The sequence below is a fragment of the Macrotis lagotis genome, chromosome 5, assembly GCF_037893015.1.
Source record: "Macrotis lagotis isolate mMagLag1 chromosome 5, bilby.v1.9.chrom.fasta, whole genome shotgun sequence".
Taxonomy (NCBI): domain Eukaryota; kingdom Metazoa; phylum Chordata; class Mammalia; order Peramelemorphia; family Peramelidae; genus Macrotis; species Macrotis lagotis.
The window spans coordinates 255,583,896-255,605,166 of record NC_133662.1 but is presented as its reverse complement, the minus strand read 5'-3'; the positions used below and the strand labels follow the sequence as shown (position 1 = coordinate 255,605,166).

At 48.0% G+C, this 21,271-nt stretch overlaps 1 protein-coding gene across 3 annotated transcripts in view; it reads left to right on the top strand.

Annotated features, from left to right (window-relative positions):
• CUX1 (cut like homeobox 1) overlaps positions 1-21,271 on the top strand; it is a 407,456-nt gene that overhangs the window by 308,634 nt on the left and 77,551 nt on the right. The window contains exons 15-20 of one of the 3 annotated variants that reach the window (XM_074189478.1): positions 780-1,451; positions 2,879-2,944; positions 4,729-4,830; positions 7,298-8,130; positions 10,433-10,598; positions 11,152-11,208. The exons of the other annotated variants lie outside the window; for them this stretch is intronic. Of the exons in view, the coding sequence (XP_074045579.1) occupies positions 780-1,451; positions 2,879-2,944; positions 4,729-4,830; positions 7,298-8,130; positions 10,433-10,598; positions 11,152-11,208 (1,896 nt within the window). The remainder of the gene's footprint in view (positions 1-779; positions 1,452-2,878; positions 2,945-4,728; positions 4,831-7,297; positions 8,131-10,432; positions 10,599-11,151; positions 11,209-21,271) is intronic. 3 annotated transcript variants of the gene reach the window in all.

The window sequence follows — 21,271 nt, the reverse complement described above, 5'->3', positions numbered from 1 at the left end:
GAGTCTTAAAGGATGTTTTCTCCACTAAGCCTTTTCTAGCTCTGCTGCCAAGAGCCCAAAATCGAGGTCGGCCTGTTTCCTTGGTGTTCTGGTAGCCACGCCTCCCCCCTCCTAATCTCAGGGAAGGTTCTTTGCTTTGGTCAGTGTTTCTGGGTGGGGGGAGGCTGCCCCCACGCTTGGCCTCTTTTAACTCTTTTTGTAACTGGTTGGAGTCCTAGCTTTTCGGGACTGGCTGTGCTTCTGGTCTGGGAGTCGGGAAAACATTTCAAGGTGTCCGATGATGTTGCCTCCTTAAGAATGTGTGTGCCTTCACTCCAATAGACATCTCACAGTGCCTCCTCCTCAAAGCCAGGTGTTTGAGAGAATCCATGGGTCCACAAATGTCAGTGCTTGCTGCTCCAGGTCAGGCAGGGTTCCTCGGGGAGTAGCTCGAAGGCTAGTGCTCCAATAACGGCCCTGCCGCGTGCGCCCTGTCGACTCTTTACTGTGTGTGGTACCGCGCTTCATGTAACACTGAGAGTTTCAGTTTCTGTAAAAAGGGGATTCTCCAGGCTGCAACGTACAAGAAAGGTGCAAACATGAAAATGCATGTTGCTTGTTTTGGGGGGCCTTGTTTGGCTGATTAAAATTTCAATTTACAAACCAACCAACCAACACACTTCATTGGCCCTTGTAAAAATCTGCACTACTTTCCCTTTTGCGGGGCAAACTTTGCATTTTGATCTTGGTTTTTCCCTTTTTAATCCCCCATAATGCATTATGTTTGACCTTCCTTGTAGGGTCAGCCAGGAGAAAAGGGAAAGACCAGCCTGAGAATCCGCGCCCTGGAGCTTTGCCGGCCTCCCCTCCTTCTCAGTTGCCCCGCAACCCAGGGGAGCAGGTTTCCAATACTAATGGTACACACCAGTTCTCACCAACGGGTTTAAGTCAAGACTTTTTCAGCTCATCCCTGGCAAGCCCCAGCCTACCCCTGGCTTCTACGGGAAAATTTGCACTAAACTCTCTCCTCCAGCGACAGCTAATGCAGTCCTTCTACTCCAAGGCCATGCAGGAAGCCGGAAGCACAAGCATGATTTTTCCAACAGGTCAATACAGCACAAACTCCATCCCCTCCCAAAGTCCATTACAACAAAGCCCCGATGTAAATGGCCTGGCCCCATCTCCCAGCCAGTCCGAAAGCGCCGGCAGCGTCTCCGAAGGCGAGGAGATGGACACAGCCGAGATTGCGCGCCAGGTGAAAGAACAGTTGATCAAGCACAATATTGGACAGCGGATATTTGGACATTATGTCTTGGGACTGTCACAAGGGTCCGTGAGCGAGATCCTGGCCCGGCCAAAGCCGTGGAACAAGCTGACCGTTCGGGGCAAGGAGCCGTTCCACAAGATGAAGCAGTTCCTGTCAGACGAGCAGAACATCTTGGCTCTCCGGAGCATCCAGGGCCGACAAAGAGGTGAGAGCCCTTCCCTGTTGGGAGGAAACTTGGGGAGTGTGGCACCAGAACTGCTCCCGCCAGCGGTTAGCCTAGGCAGAGGCAGTCGCTAGCCTTTGGAAACCTCTCCTTCCTGGCTTGTGCACTAATCACAGTAACGATCATCATAAGCATAATAACAATAACAGGGCCAATAACCACTCACATTTCCATAGTGCTTTAAGACTGACAAAGCCTTTCACATCTCTTAACACCACCCTGTAGTCACCACTGGGCCAAGGAGGAAGTCAAACTCAAGAGAGTTACCGAGAGGCCCATGGTCAAGTGGGTCCTCAGGGGTCAGAGATAAACTTTGAACTCGGGTCTCCCGACATTCCATTCACTGCACACCCCATTGTGTATTTCCACCATACAGCCTGTTTAATGGCAGGGGTCCTTTTGGACCCCCTGCAAAAAGCTAATGGGGGTCAATCTCAGATTCAGTGAAAGACCATTGGCTTAGAAGAGTTCAGAAACAGCTCTGAGCAGGGAAGGAGAAGGTTCCAGCCAAGAATTCTAGTCTCCAACCCATCCTTGAAAAAAAGGTGTTCACTAACACTAGCTGTCTTGGGACCTTATGGTAGGCCTTAGTATTGGGAATTTAGGGCTGGATTCCACAGGGATCCCAGAGTGTTCATTTGACTCCTCAAGAAAAGGACCACATCCCTGAGGAAGGTGATAGGTCCTCGGATCTAGAGCTGGAAGGGGCTTGAACATTCTAGGGCAGCCCTTTCATGTTACAGATGAGAAAATTGGAGAGGGGGTGGCACAAGTGATTTATCCAAGGCAGCCCAACTAGGGTTCAAAAGGACCTCGGAGTCTACTAATCCACCCTCTTCATTTTACAAATGAAGGAAATCGAAGCCCAGAGGAAGGAAGTAATTTGCCTCTTTTAGGTAAAAAAATAAGTTCAGAACGAAAACATTAATACGGGATGTGTGATTAGTTATCAAACATGAAACATCACAAAATTTCAATTTTACCAAAAGTAAATGCAAGAGGATTTTTCCACAGCCTCAGTTTACAGCAAGCATACAGAGGTGTTTGTTTTTAATGGTAAATTCAATGTCTCCAAATGAAAAATGAGGTGATTTGCTTAAGGGAGATGGGTCGGGGGGTAGCAATTTTCTTTGAGAAGATTCTTTCTTTGTCAAACCTCTTCATTTTTTGACATATCTTTAAGCTGTTCTTTATCAGATCTTTGGTTTTTGTTTGTTTTTTTTTTTAAACCTCTATGGTCATTCTCTTTGTCAGGCCAGTGTAGGGCCTCCTCCCAGTCACTGAAAGTCCCCCAAGCCTTTGAGTCTTTCCATCCAGGGACAGTGTTCTCCACTTTCATATCACAGCCCATATCGTCACCACCACCGTCCCCTGATTGTTTTGTTCTTACCACACTTGTTTTTCAACAGAAAATCCAGGCCAGAACCTGAACAGACTATTTCAGGAAGTGCCGAAACGAAGAAATGGGTCTGAAGGTATGTCACCGGCAGGTGTTTGTCTTTGCGGTCCCTCACCTCGGCAGCGGCGTGCGCGCATTAGTTAGCGGGGTCTTTTTGTTAAAACTGTGCAGTTTGATTCTGGCCTGGAATCTGATGGAAAAACAGAGCTAGTAAGTATAAAACAACACATGGGTTAGACCGCTCCATCCTCCCACCTCTGTCTTAAGCATACGGATGTGGACATGAAAAAAGAGAGAAGCCGAGGGCCTGGTATTGATTCCAAGGAGGCTCCTTTCCCAGCCCCCATCACAACAGGCAGGAGAAAGGGTTCCCGTTTTCCTCTGGGCAGGTGAAATCAGAGACTTGTCGTGCCAAAAAGTAGCATTGGGGCAGAGCCAGATGTCACTGGTTGCTCATGCTTTCATCCAAAGAACTTCCATTCAAGCTTGCATTAAACATCAGCTGTGTACCTGTCATTATGATAAGTGCTAGGATTACAAAAATGAAATATCCCCTAACTGGAGGAACTTATACTCAATCAGTCAGGACACATTTATTAAGCACCTACTGTGTACCCAGCCCAAAGAGACAAAAACATACATGAAATAGCCTCTACCTTTGAGGGGCTTACATGCCATACCAGGCTATAGCCAGTTAATGAGTAGCATATATTAAACATCTACTGTATACTTGGTACTTTTTCTAGGTATTGGAGACAAAATTAAATTAGTCCCTGCATACATACATACACACACACACACACACACACATACACACACATCTCTGTATATAAAATCACCACGCATTAAGTACCTACTGTTTGCCAGACCAAACTTGCCTTTGGTGCTGGAGATCCAAAGGCATGTTAATAATCAATGTCCTGGATGTAGGACAGAAGCCAGCTATTTGGGTGTTCTTCCTCAGTCTTGGTCACAGTGCTTTTTGGAGCTCCTTTTTAGAGAGCCATTTACCTGTCTTGGCACCAGCAGCAGAACATATATTTAATTAGGGGTCCAAAGAGGGCAACGTGGGATGTTAGAGAGAGCTACCCTTGATAACTCCTGGATCATTTTCGGTCTCTGAGCTGTGTGTTCACAGCTACTTCCCACCCCATCACTGTAATCTAGTGGACTCTGTGTCCTTTTCTTTGGGAAATAGTGGAATCCTCTTTCCTTGCTTTTTTTTTTAAGAAAGATAGAAAGTGAAATCCTCCCACTGCGAGGGAAGCGTGTTGATAGATCTTGAAAATTTAAAACTAAATCTCTTGACTCTTTACCTTATACAACGTGAAGATTAAAACTAACCAAAATTAACACTGCTCTCTGCTAAAAATGTTTTCTATTTTAGATTCCAGTCTTGAATAAATGTACAGTATCTGAATGCAAACCAAAATTAGTTGGAATATTTGTTTTTTAAGTAATTTTAATAAGAATTTCTCACCTTTCGCTTTTTAAAAAAATGTGAATTGACAAATTTCTTTTTGCCCTCCTGCAAAATTTAGCAAAGTTCTCCCAGGCTGGAGCCCCCTGACCTGAGGACTGGTCCAGTATGAGTCAACATATAATAGAGTTCCCCTCTCCTTATCAAAATAATAATTGTTTTAGAATAGATAATGTAGGAATAATTTCCTGCAAGGTATCACAATACATGGGATGAACTTCTCATAGCAATAAGAGCAGGTAAATGTCTGGTCATTACAAAAGACCTTCCTGGCACTAGCTTCAACTCTGGGGGCTGTTTGTCAGTATGACCTCCCTGCTACATGTTGGCTTTGCCTTAGAATGGGGACTTCACATCATTTGTTTTGTTACTCCCCATAGGTAACATCACAACTCGGATCCGAACCACTGAAACTGGCTCTGATGAAGCCATCAAGTCCATTCTGGAACAAGCCAAAAGGGAGCTACAAGTGCAGAAAACAGGTATGGAAGATGGACAGATGGATAGCCTCTGAATTTTTATACTTCCTTCATGTAGCCTTCGTGTGCTTGCTGAATGCAGCCATTAATTGTGCTATAATAACAATCCTTGACCCTGTGAGTCCAGATTTGGGAGGATTCTGGGGCACTGGGCAGGGTCTGGTCAATATTCATTTTTGCCCAGGCTGACAGGTCAATTTTCTTTCCTGAATCTACTGTGGCTATTAATCCAAAGTCCAGTTGTAACCTATAGTCTGGTTGTTAAGGAGGAGGCATAATAGAATAATCATTTTCACACAACTGTGTTCACTTAAAATTATTTCATAGGCTCATTTTAAAGATGCTTAAACCTTGCTGCAGTTTAAAATAGGATTCCTTTTGCACCTGCCCCAGTTCTCTCAGGCCTGCATCAGTGGGGATATTTTCCGTGAGTCTGACCATTCCCCACAATGTCTGGACTCAGTCGCCAGTCCTCCTCCACTTTAGGAATCAGCACTGAATGAGGGAACCCTTTGAGTCTGTGCCTCTTTCCATCACAACCTGGGCTTGTTATTTGGATGTGCTACTTGAAAATGAAACTAATCTTGGAGCAAAGTGGCACTGCCAGTTTAATGGATGGGAAATATATCTTTAATATCTTAGATTTCTGCTTTTGAAAAACAACAGAATGTCTTTCTTTCACCCGTTCTTGAACCTCATGGACCCCTCTGGCATGCTAGTGAAGCCTGTGGGCCTCCCCAGGATCATTCTTTTTAAACCAGTAAAACAATATGCGTAAGATTACCAAGGAAAGTCATTATACTGGTATACAGTTATCCACCTATTTTTTACAAACAAGTTCACGGATTCCAGGTTCAGATTCCCTATTTTAGGAAAGGGAAAGACATTTTCATTTTTCTCATCTTGAGTTTTGAGACAGTCTGTTGGACACGGCTGCTTAGTTCTGTAAAATGTTTGGCATTGAAGAGAAAACCAATGCCTGGCTTATGTCCATTAGAAGTCATCTTTGCTAGTTGAGGCCATTCTTAGTCCCAGTGATTAGGACACTGCACTTGGATTCAAGAAGATCAGAGTTCAAATCTCTCCTCAGCCATTCACTAGCTATCTCAAGTGCAACCACTGAGCACCTCTGTGCCTCAGTTTCCTCATCTGTCATGTGATAACCTTGTCCTCTGCTCCATTTGGCTAATCGAGATTTTGTCTTATCCCACCCTCACCACCTAGTCTTTTAGCACACGTGACATGCATCAACTTAACTGCTGAGCCATGGGGCTGAGCCATCCCACACTAGACAAACCCAAGGAGTTTAGCCCAGTTTGAGTGGCAAAACTCTTGGCTGTTGAGGAAATCTATACTCTTCTTCCTTGAACCAGAAGGGGAAGGGGTTTCATTAGACTGGTCATGACCCATCAGTCACACTATTCTTGGGACAAAAAACCTTAATGATATCTTGGGATGACCTATCCCTAATGAAGAGGACCTCCCTACAGAATTGGGGGCTTGCCTAGTATTTTATTTGACAGCTCTGCATTTGCTTTACAAATTGGAAAACAAGTCAGCAATCCTTAAGTCTCTACTCTGTCCCAAATACAGTGCCAGACTCAGGGCAGGGAAGATGTACAAGGGGTCACCTCCCTGCGTAGGGCCAGGCCTAGAATCTGCCAATTCTAGTTGAGTTCCCTTCCCTACAATAACAAATGGTTGACCTTTGTCCATGTTCTTTTGATAGATTAGAGCTTTTTGAAAACCAAAATTAGTTGCGATAGTTGTTTTTAACCTGGCCAACAGGCTTTGATTCAGAACTTAAGAAAAACTTTGTGCCCCTTGGAGGCTGGTGGCATAGGTGCCAGATCCAGGGTCCTATATTCTATGGCACAAAGAAGAACATAGGCCAACCAAAATGGTGTCCAACCACTGAGTGTTGGCAAGCATTCTCTCTCTTTGACCTTCCTGATCTGATAGAATCCATCTTTGCAGGTGGGCCCATGATGACCCAATCAGCTCACATTGATGAAGCCCTCATCATGTGCTGGGCACCAGGGGAACTAAGACAAAATCAGACAGTTCCTGCCCTCCAGGAGCTTACTATCCTCCCAGGCCCAGTGGTTGTGCACTATTTATGTATGTCCAAGGCAAATAGAAAGAGAATCCAAGGACAGAATGTCACCATCAGTCCAGCCCTCACCTGTTATAGAGGAGATCGTTATAAAGAGTGAGGATTAAAGGCTGCATTTAACCCAGGTCTCTGTCTCCTCCAAAAGCCCCCATACCACACTACAGAGTTGGAGTTCTGTTATTAGCCCTGTAGAATGATCCAGGAAAATAGGAGTTTCATTCACTGATTTTACAAGGTTAGAAAAAAAGGAGAGTGGCACCATCCCCCGAGTGACTTGGTTTTAGGATGGGGCTGAGCTGGAGGTATGCAGGCAGGTCATAGAGTGATCGCATCTTTGCTCTTGGTCCCACCCAGCAGAGCCAGCCCAGCCCTCCTCGACCTCAAGCGGCGGGAACTCGGATGATGCCATCCGATCCATCCTGCAGCAAGCCCGCCGGGAGATGGAGGCCCAGCAAGCAGCCCTTGACCCTGCCTTAAAGCCAACGCCCTTGTCTCAAGCTGACATCTCCATCTTATCCCCCAAAATAATAACCACCTCACCGATCTCCTCGGTGTCTAGTTACTCTCCTCTGGCCATTTCCCTGAAGAAGCACTCTTCCGTGGCAGATTCTAGTATCTCTGCCTTGCAGAACCTCTCAGGTCTCAAGAAGGAGTCCCAGGAGGCCCCTGTCTTAGAGCTTCATGGGGTAGCCGATCCCGCCCAAGGCGTGCTCCGGCACGTTAAGAATGAGTTGGGCCGCAGTGGCGTCTGGAAGGACCATTGGTGGAACACTGTCCAACAGGAAAGGAGAAACACAGCTGCCCCCGAGGAGATCAAGGTGGAGGAAACTAGTGGGGGAAAGGAGAAGCCCAGCAGCAGTAACCAGCCCCGGCCAGACCGTGGCCAACTCCAAGGACCCTCCTCTTCTGAGTACTGGAAGGAGTGGCCGAGCGCAGAGTCGCCCTACTCCCAGAGCTCAGAGCTGAGCTTGACGGGAGCCAGCCGCAGTGAGACTCCCCAAAACAGCCCACTCCCTTCTTCCCCTATTGTGCCCATGTCCAAGCCATCCAAACCCTCCGTCCCACCATTGACACCAGAGCAGTACGAGATCTACATGTACCAGGAAGTGGACACCATAGAGCTGACGCGCCAGGTCAAAGAGAAGTTGGCCAAGAATGGCATCTGTCAAAGAATCTTCGGGGAAAAGGTAAAGGATTGAGCGGGGGGCGGAAGGGAGTGGATTTTACTGTTGCATGCTAAATGTTGCTGTCCTGAGAGGAGACCTGAAGGGTGTCGGAGGAATGACAGCTGCCCCTTATCCATAGCGGTCCAAACATGAAGAGTTCTAGTTAACTGGCACACCGCACTAGAACTGGGCTACAGGAAACGGGGGTGTCCTTTTGTCAGCATTAGACATCATGGATCACTGACCAGGTCTAAAAGAGTCAGAAGACAGACCTAAATAGACCTAGTTTGGCTTCCGTCCCTTTGTTATAAACGTTAAATTTGAGATGTGATCCCATCCAACAATATAATCAAAACTACTTTCTGGTCTCAAGGAGTTTGAGAAAGCGCTCCCAAGGGATTATGGGTATGGGACATTTCATATAGTCTCGGACCTGTGGAGACAGTGTTCGATCTGCTGAATTATTGTTTCCTATATATAATGATTATGAAGGGTGTCTGCAAAGGGGAAGGGAGCATCCATTGGGAAATCAATTAGCAGGAATTATAGGAAATAGAGGTTGCAAGCATTAGAAATGAAGATAATGTAGGCTCAAAAGATAGGAATAAAAACTTTAGGTACCTTCTTGTGTTCCCAAAAAAAGGAGGTGTCAAGGAGTTTTTCTGCCTAGCAGAGCCTCCGGGTCATGATTCTAGATAAGTAGGAAAATGCATGGGAAACAGATTTAACTGAGACAGCGGCCCGTACCATTGCGGCAACTGCTTTGGGAATTGCCTATTTCCCTGGAGCTTCAACAGGTGGCAGCAACCCGTCCAGTCCAAGCACCCCATCTTATGGATCAGGAAGCCAGGGGACTTGCTGAGGGCCACACAGCTGAGGTTCTAATCCAGGTCCTAGGCTTGTAGTGACCCCATGTTACAGAGGAGGAAACTAAGGCAGACAGTGACTCCATGACAGAGTTTCAGCTCAGGCCTTCCTGACTGACCAACTGCCTCAGACCAGAAGGGACTCCCAAAGCCACCAGCATTTTACCCCAGGAGGCCGGAGCCTTGACAAGTTCATCCAGGTAGTGACAGAGCCCTTGGTAGAGCCCACCTCCCTGGCAGCAGCAGTCACTTAGGGTCTCTGCAGAGTCAATTATTTTGATGTTGGTGCCTCTGAGGACTTCCTGGGTGGGACAGTCGTGTTTTGAGTTTCCCTTTGGGAAAGTGATTGAGGGAGATTTCGGTCCACCCTGGCTTCCCTGCCTCCATCGCAGAAGAAACTTCCCAAGCTGTCCTCAGATGCATTTCCACTCCCCAACTGACCCCATCCCATCCCAGGGAGTGGAACTCTGAAATAATGTTTGGAGAGTATTTGAGTATGTGTGTGGGGGTGTTTACACCTATACATATGTATGACCATATGTAGAAATAAGCAGATTTGACACATCCTGGAGACTTTTAATCAGCGTTGTGGGGATTTGTCTCCATTTGTGGATTATCTCTTGTAAATGTTTCTCCCGGGCTCCCCTCACTCCTGGACCCACTAGTGACCCCAGTGTTCAGGCAGGGTAAAATCAGCAAACACCAGCCCATGGATTGATTTTGTCATTAGAGAGCCAGTGGAGTGGAAGGGAACTGGCCTCTGGGGCAAAGAGCCCCGGGTTCCAGTGCCATCTCTGACCCCTTCTGACTGTGAGACCCTGGGGAAGTACCAGAGCAGCTCTCCTAGTCCAGGGTCACAGAGTGGCAGGGCTTGTGCCCACCAGCTCTGGGAGGGGCGTTTCCTCTCAATGCCAAGAAATCAGTCTCATTCAGCCAACCAACCAGAAAAACAATGGTGGTTCTGATCCCAAATCAGGAAGATAAATTAGAATAAGTCTCTTAAACCTCCCCTGCCCACAAGGCCTCTCCTGCCACCTAGGAGACATCGGAGGCCCTGATTTCCACAGTCGTTGTAACCGACTCACCCAATGTCCCTGGAGACACCTACTAGGAGAGCGCCCTTCCCTTCCCTCTGACCATCCAGCCCCCCTTTCTCAACAAGTGATCTGGAATTAGTTTGAGCTCCAGAACTGCCATCATATCATTCACTTCTTCTGGCGGGGGGGGTCAAAGCAGAGCTTCCTGTTATTGGGTCCTAGCCCTTCTCCACCCCTCAGCCACATGCCCCAAATGATTCTGGAGTCCTGAATCATGGACCTCTGGAGCCAATGAGACCATGGAGGGGGACTGAGTTAACAGGGGTGAGAGGGCAGGCCCTGTGACTCCCAGCAAGGACACGCTGCGCCTCGTGTTGCTAACCCCGCGCTGACGTCCATGTTTTCTGGTTGTCACTCAAGGTTTTGGGCCTCTCACAGGGCAGTGTCAGCGACATGCTGTCAAGGCCGAAGCCGTGGAGCAAACTGACCCAGAAGGGCCGGGAACCCTTTATCCGGATGCAGCTGTGGCTCAACGGCGAGCTGGGCCAGTGCGTACTGCCTGTGCAAGGGCAGCCACAAGGACAAGGTGGGCACAGTTCTGCCAGGCTGGGGCCCAGATGGAGGAGGGAGAGGAGGAGGAGGAAGGAGCTGGAGGAGGGGGAAAGAGGAGGAGGAAGAGAAGAGGAGGAGGGGAAGAGCAGCCACGGCAAGAGTCCATAGACCTGGCCCTGCTCTGGTTCCGGGGTGGGGAGCGGGCCCCCCTCACCACAACCTGTTGCCACAGGGCCACCTTTGAAAAGTTTATGCTCCACTCAGCCTGCAAGCAGCAAATGAGTTACCAATTAAGAAATTGCTGTTTGTGCATAAATATGGTACAAAAATCAAGGAACTGAGATGGAGAGTTAGGAAAAATGTGAAAGGTAAATAAATGTTAGGGCGTGCGGGGCAGTGGAACGCTGGGTATGGGAGGGCCTCGGGTTCAAGTGGAGGCTCAGCTTTTGTCAACAAGCTGGCAACCTACTCCCCCCCCCCCAATGAGCCCCTCGCCCATCTGGGACAAGAGGAGGTGGACCCCTGGGGCCCTCCATTTCTCCTCGCCTAACTCTTCTTCCCTCCTTCTGTTCCCTTTTCTACTTTAGTCCTCCACTCTGTGACGTCACTGCAGGACCCCCTCCAGCAGGGCTGTGTCAGCTCAGGTAAGTTCTTAGTTACCTTGCCTTGGTGAGGATGGGCAACGGGTCTCTGTATGGAGTGGGGTGGTTCTGCCTTCTGGGCTGCCCTACAAGGCTGCCATTGGGCAGGGAGAGCTCTGGGGCGGCACCAGAATCTTCTATTCTGGGCTCTGTATTAGCAAGCTAAAAAAAAAAAATCTCATGGTCCTCCCCTTTCTTCTCTCTTGCTCTCTCTCTCTCTCTCTCTCTCTCTCTCTCTCTCTCTCTCTTCCTTCCTCCCTCCCTTTTCTTTCTTTTTCTCATTTCCTTTCTTTTTAATTCTTTCCCTTTTTCTTCCTTTCTCCCTTCCTCCTTCCCATCCTTTCTTTTCTTTTGTCCTTCCTTCTCGTTCTCTTTTTCTCATTTTCTGTCCTTCCTTTCTTTTTTCCTTTTTCCTTCCTTCTCTTCCTTTCTTTCCTCCCTCCCTTTCTTCTTCCCCCTTTTCTCTTTTTCCTTTTTCACTTTCTTTCCTCCATTTTCCATCATTTGTTCTTTCTTCTTTTTCTTTCTATTTTTCTTTCCCTTTTTTAATCTCTAGTCCAAAGGCACTTACTCATTATATGGGTCCTGAACCCCTTTGTCACCTTCCTTTTCAGAATACTGTTTTTAAATGTATGAAATGTAATGCTCAGGATTACAAAGGAAGTTGTATCAATTATATTGAAATACAGTTAACATTTAAAATGCAGAATTCTTAGGAACTTGTTTCTGGAGCTCTTGGCTGGTACTTGGGTGCTGGGTCCTCCAGAAGGACTCTTCGGTCGGATTTGGGCCAGCCCCCCTCCCCCCAACCCTCACATGGAAGGCTTTCCTCCCTCTTATTTCCTCAACTCTCTCTTTCTCATAACACACATTGATGCTGCAGATTCTTTCTCCCCAAGTTTGAGAATGTTGAGCATCCCTAGTTCTCCCCTGATTTAATTATTTGTCTAAATATGTTCATCACTGAGCTTCCCCATCCACGGATTCATTGTGATTCCAGCCAGGGCTATACAAGGAGCCTGGGTCGGGCAGCTTGGGGGACGGTTTGGGAGTAGGGGAAGCCGGTGCCATAAGGGAAACAGCTGGCACTCCCAGCCCCGGCCCACGCACAGATGCAGCCAGGAGGGCCCTGGGCATGGTGAAGGAGTGTGTGTGTGTGTATGTATGTATGTGTCTGTGTGTGTGTGTGCGTGTATGGATATGGGTGATATGTGGGTGGTGTGTGCGTGTAGATGATGTGTGTTTTCATTTGCTTGTGCATGGGTATAAGTGATGTGTGTATGTGTTCCCATGTGTGTGCGTGGCCCAAACCAAAGTCTAGAAGGGGGAGGAAGGCTGTCAACCTTAGGTGAGCCCCAGGCTCTGGGTGTGCCAGGCTTGCAGTTTTTCCTTTGGGGAGGAGGGTTTGGAGGGCAGCTGGATTATATCTGGGATGGACAGTCCCGAGGCCAGACTTGGCTCAGAATAGATTCAGGGCCATCTGAGCAAGATGGCGTCTACAGATTGCACACAAAAATCCACGGCCATGATTTTCTTTCTCCAGAAGCTCTTGGTTCCCAGCGGTTCCCTGGTGCCGTGGGGGGTGGGGTGGCACTCCCTGTGCTGGACTGAGACCTGGACGCTCCAAAGGCCACCTTCCTGAAGAAGCCAGGATACTGTCTTTTCAGTTTCCAAAGGAGAAAGCCTTGCGAGGCGTGGCCATGCCAAAGCTCGGAGGAATTTGTTTACCCTTTTGATTACAGCGTATAATTGCTGCCATGCCGCAGCCCAGCGCAGCGGTCACATTTCTAACCTGAAAGCAAGCTCGACTCCAAAGAGGAATGTAAATAATAACATTTGTTTAAAGGAAAGTCATTTAAAACATTTAGGGAGGTGCTGATGAAAGAAAGACAGAATAGGATTTAGCATCTTTATCACCCTCACTCTAATTTCCTAGTGGCGTTGGTAGACTTGCCCCCCACACACGTCATCCAAGGGATGTCTTGGAAGTCTCTTTCTGTAGCATGGTGGGGTGGGGGTGGGGCCCATAGAGGACTTCATTTAGGGAATTAAAGGTCTCGAGCTAGAAAGGAGCTTGGAGTTCATCAAAACAAACCCCCTCGTTTTATACATGAGAAACCTGAGGCATAGAAAGGTCAGGGGACTTGCCCAGGGTCACATAGGAGTAAGTCTCTGAAGCTGGATTTGAGCTTGAGACTCCCTGACTCCAGCCCCATCCTTTTTACCACCTACTACTTTTTCTGATAGACTTCGGTGGGGGGATGAAAGCCCTGGCTTAACAAATAGAGGGCTGGAGGTGAAGCCAGTTCTCAGATGCCCTCCTCACCTAGCACAAGATCTTACTTGTAGGTTTCCCAGACTCCGAGAGGTTGCCAACCCTCTTCAAGCCAACCGGAGCATTTTTCTTTACTCAGCCTTTGAGGACCCTGAATCCCACTCACCATAACAGGGTCCCATGCCTGAAAAGGCACAATGCCCAACCTGAACTCGTTTTCCCTCAGGGTGGGCATCACCACACTCTGGTCTCTGGTGTTGATAAGAAAGGGGCAGGTTGGGACAGTTGTCAGATCCCCAAGCCTCATGAAGGACCTTCGGGATCCTCTCACAGAGGTGCAATCCTCACCCAATGCTGAACTCCTCGGAGGTGGTTCAATGCCCACGTAACAGAAATGGCATTTTACCTGATTCAATTGGCCGTGCTTTGTTGCCATGGTGATAAGGTGCCATTTAGCCGAGCAGGCCTCCGTCCAAAGAGGAAAAATCACCTTGGCTTCTCCCAGGATGCATGTCTGCCCCCCCCCAGAGACTCAGGGGTATGCCCCCCTCTATTTGTCAGCCCTTTCTCATGGTGGGGTTTGTTGAAGATTGAAGTGCCTTTCCCAATATTCCAGGACTTGGAAGGAGACACAGATGATATGAAGGTTTTTGGAATAGGTGATAGCCTGGGTGAGTCCTACTTGCTATAGGACAGCTATTTGCCTCAGTTTCCTCATCTGTAACCACAGCACTTACCTGGCAGGGTTGTTGTGAAGATCCAATGATGATCCCCAGGAAGATTTGGGCTTTTATTGGGTTAGTTTGCACTTATTTCTTTCAGTTCTCCATTTTGTTAGGAGTTGATATTGTGAAGCCTACTGCATTAGAAGTCCCCAAAGTTTCAGGGGAGCTTTTGGCCCCCAAAAGGGGGAGGTAGGAGTTGCATTGGTATCCAGGGTAGTCTCGTGAGCTAATGTGAAAAACCTCATTGGAAGCTCAGGCTGCAGGTGTTCCTGGGGGATTGTCTGTGCCTCCCTTTTGTTTGTCTTCCGTTCTGGGTCTCATCCATCATTCCTAACCTCATGCTGCTTAGCAATGGGAATGCCCAAGGGAACAGAAGAAAGCATTTATAGAAAGATGGAGGGGGGGGGGGGGAGGGCGCAATTAAGGCTGGGCTTGAAAAGCCGGGTCTAGACTGAAATCATTTCTCTCTCAGTTTTTAAGGAAGAAAATCTGAAGATCTGTGTAGAGCTAGGCAAAACGGGGGTGAACATTTTACCCTTCCTCATTCCTTAAAACCATTTCCTATTCATAGGGCCAGGGGGTGATTCATCTCTCTCCTCCCTAGGGAAGGAAAGAAGCAGGAGACCATTCAAAATTTTCAAAAAAGGGTGGAGGGGAGAACAAAGATTATACTGGTGGCACTGTTAGTCATTACATTACAGAGAAATGATAGAGAATGATCGCCAAATATACCAAGCTCCGTAACTCCTTAATGTTGAAGCGTTTCATTACTGTAGCTAACAAGCCGTTACTATACCATCTTAGGCACCATATGCAAACGTATCATCACAAACGGGCCCATGAAGTGATGTCCCATTCCCCTTGGATTTCTCCCAAAGAGCCGCATTTTCTTGAGGCCTCCTCCCAGAGCTGCCAGTTCTACAGTGCTCCCCACCAGCAGCCGGCCTGGGCCAGTGGATCAACTGGGCCCCATGCAGTTGTTCTCCTCAGTGGACTCTCAATTAGCCCTTTGAGGAGACAGCTGCTCTAATCTCTCTCCAGCATGTGTGGTCTCCTGTGCCATTCCCCTGACATTTTGACTTGGGAGTGTGTTCTGTGACCTTATAAAGTCAAGAGCTTCTCCTTTCCAGAGCACCTTCCTTTAGGCTTTGGCAGGAGTCCCAAAGTCTGAATCAATGTCCCAATGGGCCATGTCTTTCATTATTATGGCCAAGATTTGACTGAAGAAGCCTCATCTCAGTTGGCTCCTCCTTGTATTGTACCCTTTGAAGACTATAACAAAAACCATGATTATTAAGACCAGTACCCCCTCAAAAAAAAAAAAGGCCAATTGGATGAAATATTAATAACCACCCAATTGTGGTTTGTTGTGCTATTGGGTTATAGTTCCAAGATACCACATACAGTTAATCTGGACCAAATCAAACTGGGAATTCCATGGGATATATGGATTGTTTTTGTTTTCCTTTATTTTATCAAACCCAACCGAGGAAGTGATTTTTCAGAACTAGACTATGCATTGACCAGTTCTTGTGAAATGGAATCATTAGTCTTAATTTTCAAGAACTGATTTTGATCCAACAGGTTCCTCATGTTGGTGGAGTGGTTGTGGAGGGTAAAGAGAAACATTACATTTAAAAATATGTGTTTTTGTGTACTTTTGTTATTTGAATAACTGCAATAAAATAGAAACTCTGAACCAAAGATTGAAAGCAATAGCTTTATTAGTGGAAGGAAAAAAATCTTGTTGGGTCCCCTCTGATTTGTGTTTTGTAAAGGTTTTCCTCTCATTGGAGCAAGGTCTGTGTGCTAGGAAGCCTGAAAGGAGCTTCCTTTCTGTTGATTTTCCTGAGTGAAAAGTGGGCTTCATATTTTAAGTTGAGAGGCCACCTTGTCATAAGGAAACTTAAAATAGGAAAATTTGTTTTGATCTCACTTAATTTATTCTTGGTTCGTCTCTTTCTGCTCTTATCCTGTGAAACTCAAACCTGGGATCTCTCCCTCTAACTGATGTAGGTCCCTGCTATTGGACAGCTCAGGGTGAGTGGGTCTCAAGACTTATTTTAGCCCAAGCCTGGGCTGAGAGACTCATTTTGGACAAACATCCCAAGTCACTACTTCCAGTTTAATTCAGCAGTCATTGTTCAGTTTCAGACAGAAATGCTAGGTCTAGCACAGAGGCATTGTGGGTAGAGTTTAGGTGACGCACGCCAGCTGATGTCAGGGACTGATTCCTTTTTGTCTCTAGGTCCCCGCACCCATTCTTCAGGTGTGTCTGACTCTAGAGTGACCCATTGAGTTTGGTGGGGTTTTTTTGACAAGTAGTCTGCCGTTTCCTTCTCCAACTCATTTGAGAGGTGAGGAAACTGAGGCAAGCAGGGTGAAGTGGCTTCACCAGGGTCACACAGCTAGTGAGTGTCTAAGGTGGATTTGAACTCCAGAGGGTAAGTCTTCTTGACTCCAGACCCTGTGCTCTGTGGCGCCTGTTAGCTTACCAGTCAGTTGATTGAGCGGGGAGGGTCCCAGGCAGCTTCTTTGGCAGAGGGAGAGCCCTAGACCAGTGAAGATGCCAGCCGACCTTTGAAGCACATAACTAGTAGAGGCTTCCATCCTCACTCTTTCTCCTGCCAGACTCTCTTGGAGGGGCAGGAAGCCCCAAGGTTGGCATGGTGGGTCAGTATGGTGTTGGTGGCAAAGATGGCACCAATCACCAATCTCTGTAAGATAGAGGGGTGGTGATCCTGTGATGCAGGGTCATTCAGCTGAACCCCCATCTGGTAGAGCTGCAGGAGAGAGACGGGGACTGGACCTTTCCATGATTCCAGGGAGCACCCTCTGCCCATGCGAGCCGTGGCCTCCTTTCAGCTCGGTGTCCTCAAGAGTGACTCTGAGCAGGCAAAAAAGGATTCATTTTCAGAATCTCACGCTGTGCAGCTTTTCAAGAATGCGTCCCTTTCATAAATAAAACAGCTCCTGGCTACGTTAACTCATGTTTGGAAACCACTTGAAAATGGTTCCCAGAGAGCCGTCCTAGCTGTTCACTTGGAAAACTGGGAAATCTGGTCCTTTGTGAGCTGACAACCCCCACCGCCACCCCAAGGGAGGCCTATGGGGAAGGCTTCTGTCGGCTCTCCCCCTGTATCATGGGGGTGGCAGTGCAGAGCCCGGCCTCCCTCGCCTTCCGTCGGAGCCTGCTGCACCTGCAGAAGCATCTCTGGAGGCAGGCAGCCCTTTGAACACAACACAGAACTTGGCTCCTACTTCCAGATTTTTCTCTCAAGCAACAAAGAGCTGCAAAAAAACAATAATAAAATACCCCAAAGCCGAGCAGGCTCCCCAAATCTCACTGTACATATCTTAATCTGTAACCTCCAGAACCTTGCCTTCTGAAGAGCTGTTCAGTTAGCGAAGCCAGCCCACAAGAAGTCTGCCTGCCCAGGATTAAATTTTTCACTGTATAGACCAAAATAGTCCTCCAAAGGAATAGATAAATATAGTTGCTTACAGTAAAAGGCTTATTTTAGTGTCTGGCTAAGTGACGGCTTCACATTTTAATTGGTCAGTACTTGAGGGCCGCGTCTAAAGGCTGGGGTTGGATGGGCTCCCTCCTGTGTCCCTGACTTTGTGGGAGGCAGCTTCCCCATGGCTCTTGGGGTAACTGTCCACTGCAAGATCACGTGAATCTGGTGGAAAGCTAGAGCTGCTTCCAGTTGGCCTCAAGGTTGACATGGCAATCTGAGCATAGGAAGCACCAGGGGATTGAGGAGTGAGACTGGCGAGCCGGGGACCTCACCCAAGATTCTAGGAGGAGAGGTCCTGGAGTTTTTCAGATCAGGAGTGAGGCCCAGAGAGCTTAAGGGTCTCTCACCTCCAGTCCCACCACTAGAAAGTAATGATGGGAAAGGAGATATTAGAATCCAGGCCCCTACTTTCTTCCCACTGTACCATAAGATCTTGACATCTTTCTCTCAGAAGCATAGAATTTGAGAATTCAAGGGACCTTAGAAGGGCCTTCATTCAAGTCCTGTCAGTCACATCTCTGCCCAGCGGGCTGACCCTTCTCTTCCTCTGATTTGGGCTTTCTTCAGGGACCACATGCACCCCCTCTTTGAGGCCCAGACCTGTGACCTGATCCAAGCAGAGAGTCAACTCCCAGTGCAGAAATGGCCACTACTAGCCAGAGGAAGAGCCCCTTCTTATGCCCAGCATCCAACGGGCAACACTTGAAGTCTGCACCAAGGCTGGCTTCCCATTTTCCAGGCCACGGGCCCCTGCAAGCCCTCTAAGGAGACCCTCTGGACCCATGTCCTATCTTCTCTCAGAGTAGCTTCGGTGTGGCAGTACTTAGCTCATTGTGACTCTTGGTGCCAATGCTTTAGGGCATGCAAGAAGGGGAGGCTCCACAGCTTGTTGTTTTCAGAAGAAGGGACTCCAAAGGAAAGAGCCCGATGTCTCTTTGGCATAGCTGGAGGTGGCTCCAGGCATCTGTGCTTCTACCCCGCCACCATTTCCTGGGGGCCTGTCCCCCTCTTTGCCGTAGAGGCAGAGCAACAAGAACAAGGGGGTCCCATCTGGTTTCCAGCCTCTAGTGTGACTTAAAAGGGAAGTTTCCCAAAGATCCCCCAGAATTATTCTTAGGAGGTCTGATTATGTGGAAAGAGCATGAGATTGTGAATCAGAGAATTTCAATCCAGTCCCAGGTCCACTCTTCACCACCCACATCTCCTTGAGCCTCAGTTTCCCCCTTGCCAAATGAAAGGGTTGAAGGAGAGGACCTTCACTTTTTGTGGTTCTGTGACCTCAGGATCAAAAGCTAACTGGACAATCATCGAATCCAAAAGAGGCTGGGTAGTTTAGAAGCCAAGAAAATGCTGCTAGTGAGGGGCAAGGGCAGGATTTGAACCTGAAACTTCTGGAGGAACACACCTTGCTTTCCCCTTTTCTTACATAGTCCTGGATCCCCTTAGCCCCCACTCTCCAGGTGGATCTCCCCTAGTGCTGCTGGGAGGGTCCCTCTGCCACCTGCCCTTCTCACCCTTGTCCAAGTCAGAGTGATATCACAGGTTCCCAGACACATGGATAGGAATCCCAGCCCCCTCCCTGCCTGTGACCTCCAGCCCTTCCCCATCTTGACAGGGCCCTAGAGATCCTTGGTGCATCCTCACCCATAATGAGGACCTGGCAGAGCTGTGCATGAAGAACAGATCCCCCCAAACTGCTCTTTAGAAGGTAAATGCTGCATCCTGAAGAATAGCTGAGATTGCACCTCAAAACAAGTAATTAAATCATATTTAGATTACAAGGAGCTGTGTTGTAGTTGACAAATATAGAAAATCAGTTCCAACAAGAGAAAACAGACAATTACTAGAAAATTAGGTATCCTCAGTTACCTTATGTCTGTTCCTTGGGTTTCAATGGAAAAGGAAAAACAACCAAAAAAAACAATAAATTGATGTTTGCATCTTGCCTAATTGGACAAAGCGTTTGCTCTCTAAAGTCTGCAGTCTCACTGACAGACAAGAAATAGAGAGAAGGCCTCGGACATTCCGAAGCTTCGACTGGCTTGACTCTTTAAAGCACATCTGGATAGAAATCTAAAGAAGGCAATTCTTCCCTGGAATATTCCTGTTGCCATTTTAGAGGAAGACTGACCATCCCCTGCCTCCCCTTCCATTCCTCCTCAGTCACTCGATCCTCATAAGAAGCATTCCCTGGGAGCCCCCGTGTATCCCCCCAGTGGGTCTAGGGCCTAGTGGAGCTCCGCCACAGGAGAGGTACCGCCTCGCAGCCCCCTCTGCTCCCTAAGTTCTCAAGAGCCTTGGTTTCCTCTAACTTGACTCGATTTTCTGGATGTCAGTGCTCTTCTTCTTCTCTGGTTTCCTAATATAGCCTGAGTCTGAGCAGCAGATGTCTGGTCTGGCCTTTATGAGGGGGCCCAAATTAGCCCATCTTTTGACCCCTAAATAAAGCCGCTGTTATGCCTTTGTCAGCTACCTTTATGGTGAGGCGGCGACATTTTATCTTGTGTGATAGAGGAAATGTTTTATGTGAGCCATCTCTGCGGCCCACGAAGGTTAGCTGTGAGGACCCCTGAGAGAACAGGCAAGGGCCACGCCCAGCAGGCCATCTCGCCTCTGACATGGGAGGGGGCAGCAGGATGGCCAGGAAGGCCTTCAGCAGTATCTCTCCCACCTCCCCCCCCTTTTTTTTTTATCAAAGAGAGCCCTCATTTCTTTGGTTTTCTGAGGAGAAGGCCGCCCCAGTGCCTGAAGCCGGGCTGGCGGGGGGCTCCCCGGGGGCCCCAGGAAGATGTTATAATCAATTACCACATCATAACACTGATGTATGATAATTACCGAGCGTCCCTCCTGAGACGGGCCAGCGTTTGGCGGGGATGCGGCTCCTTCACGGTCCACCGCCTGATTAATATGCAAATAATGGGCTGATTGCATGATGAATGCCGAAAATGAGCTCGCTGATAACGGGAGCAGTGAAGCGAAGAGATGATAAATTACTTTTACTGACTGTCCTACATTAAGTGCCCCTTTCTCAACAATTTTATCACAAATTAAGTAAAGCAGTATGGAGAGATTATGAGGATGTGTAAAGTAATGTACCTTAATAGCTGCCTAATATTGTTGCCTGCACTGTCACTGTCCCCGTTTCTGCACCTAATCGCCCAGGGTCCAGTGGCGGCCACTCGGGTCAAGGCCTCTCAGCCCTTCAGCCTTTAAAAGAGGAGACAGAAGGCAGTCCCTACACCAGTGACTTGGACCAGCTGTGGTCAGGCGCCATCATTAACCCAGGCAGTGCTGCCCACGGCCCTTGGCATTGGTTGGTGGGGGACAGGATGCCCTGTGGCTATTTGGATGTTTTTCATCCAGCTGAAGCTCTGGTTCCGAGGGACTGCAGTCCGCAGGCAGCCATAAAAGGTTTTAGGGAGGTTGAGGGGTGGGTGGATTTTTTTTTTAAATCTGTATGTTTTTCAGGCTGCTAGAAACTGGTAGAAATAAACTGTCTCATCAGATTGTGGTCTGAGCTTGACTGGCAGAGATCATGGAGGGTG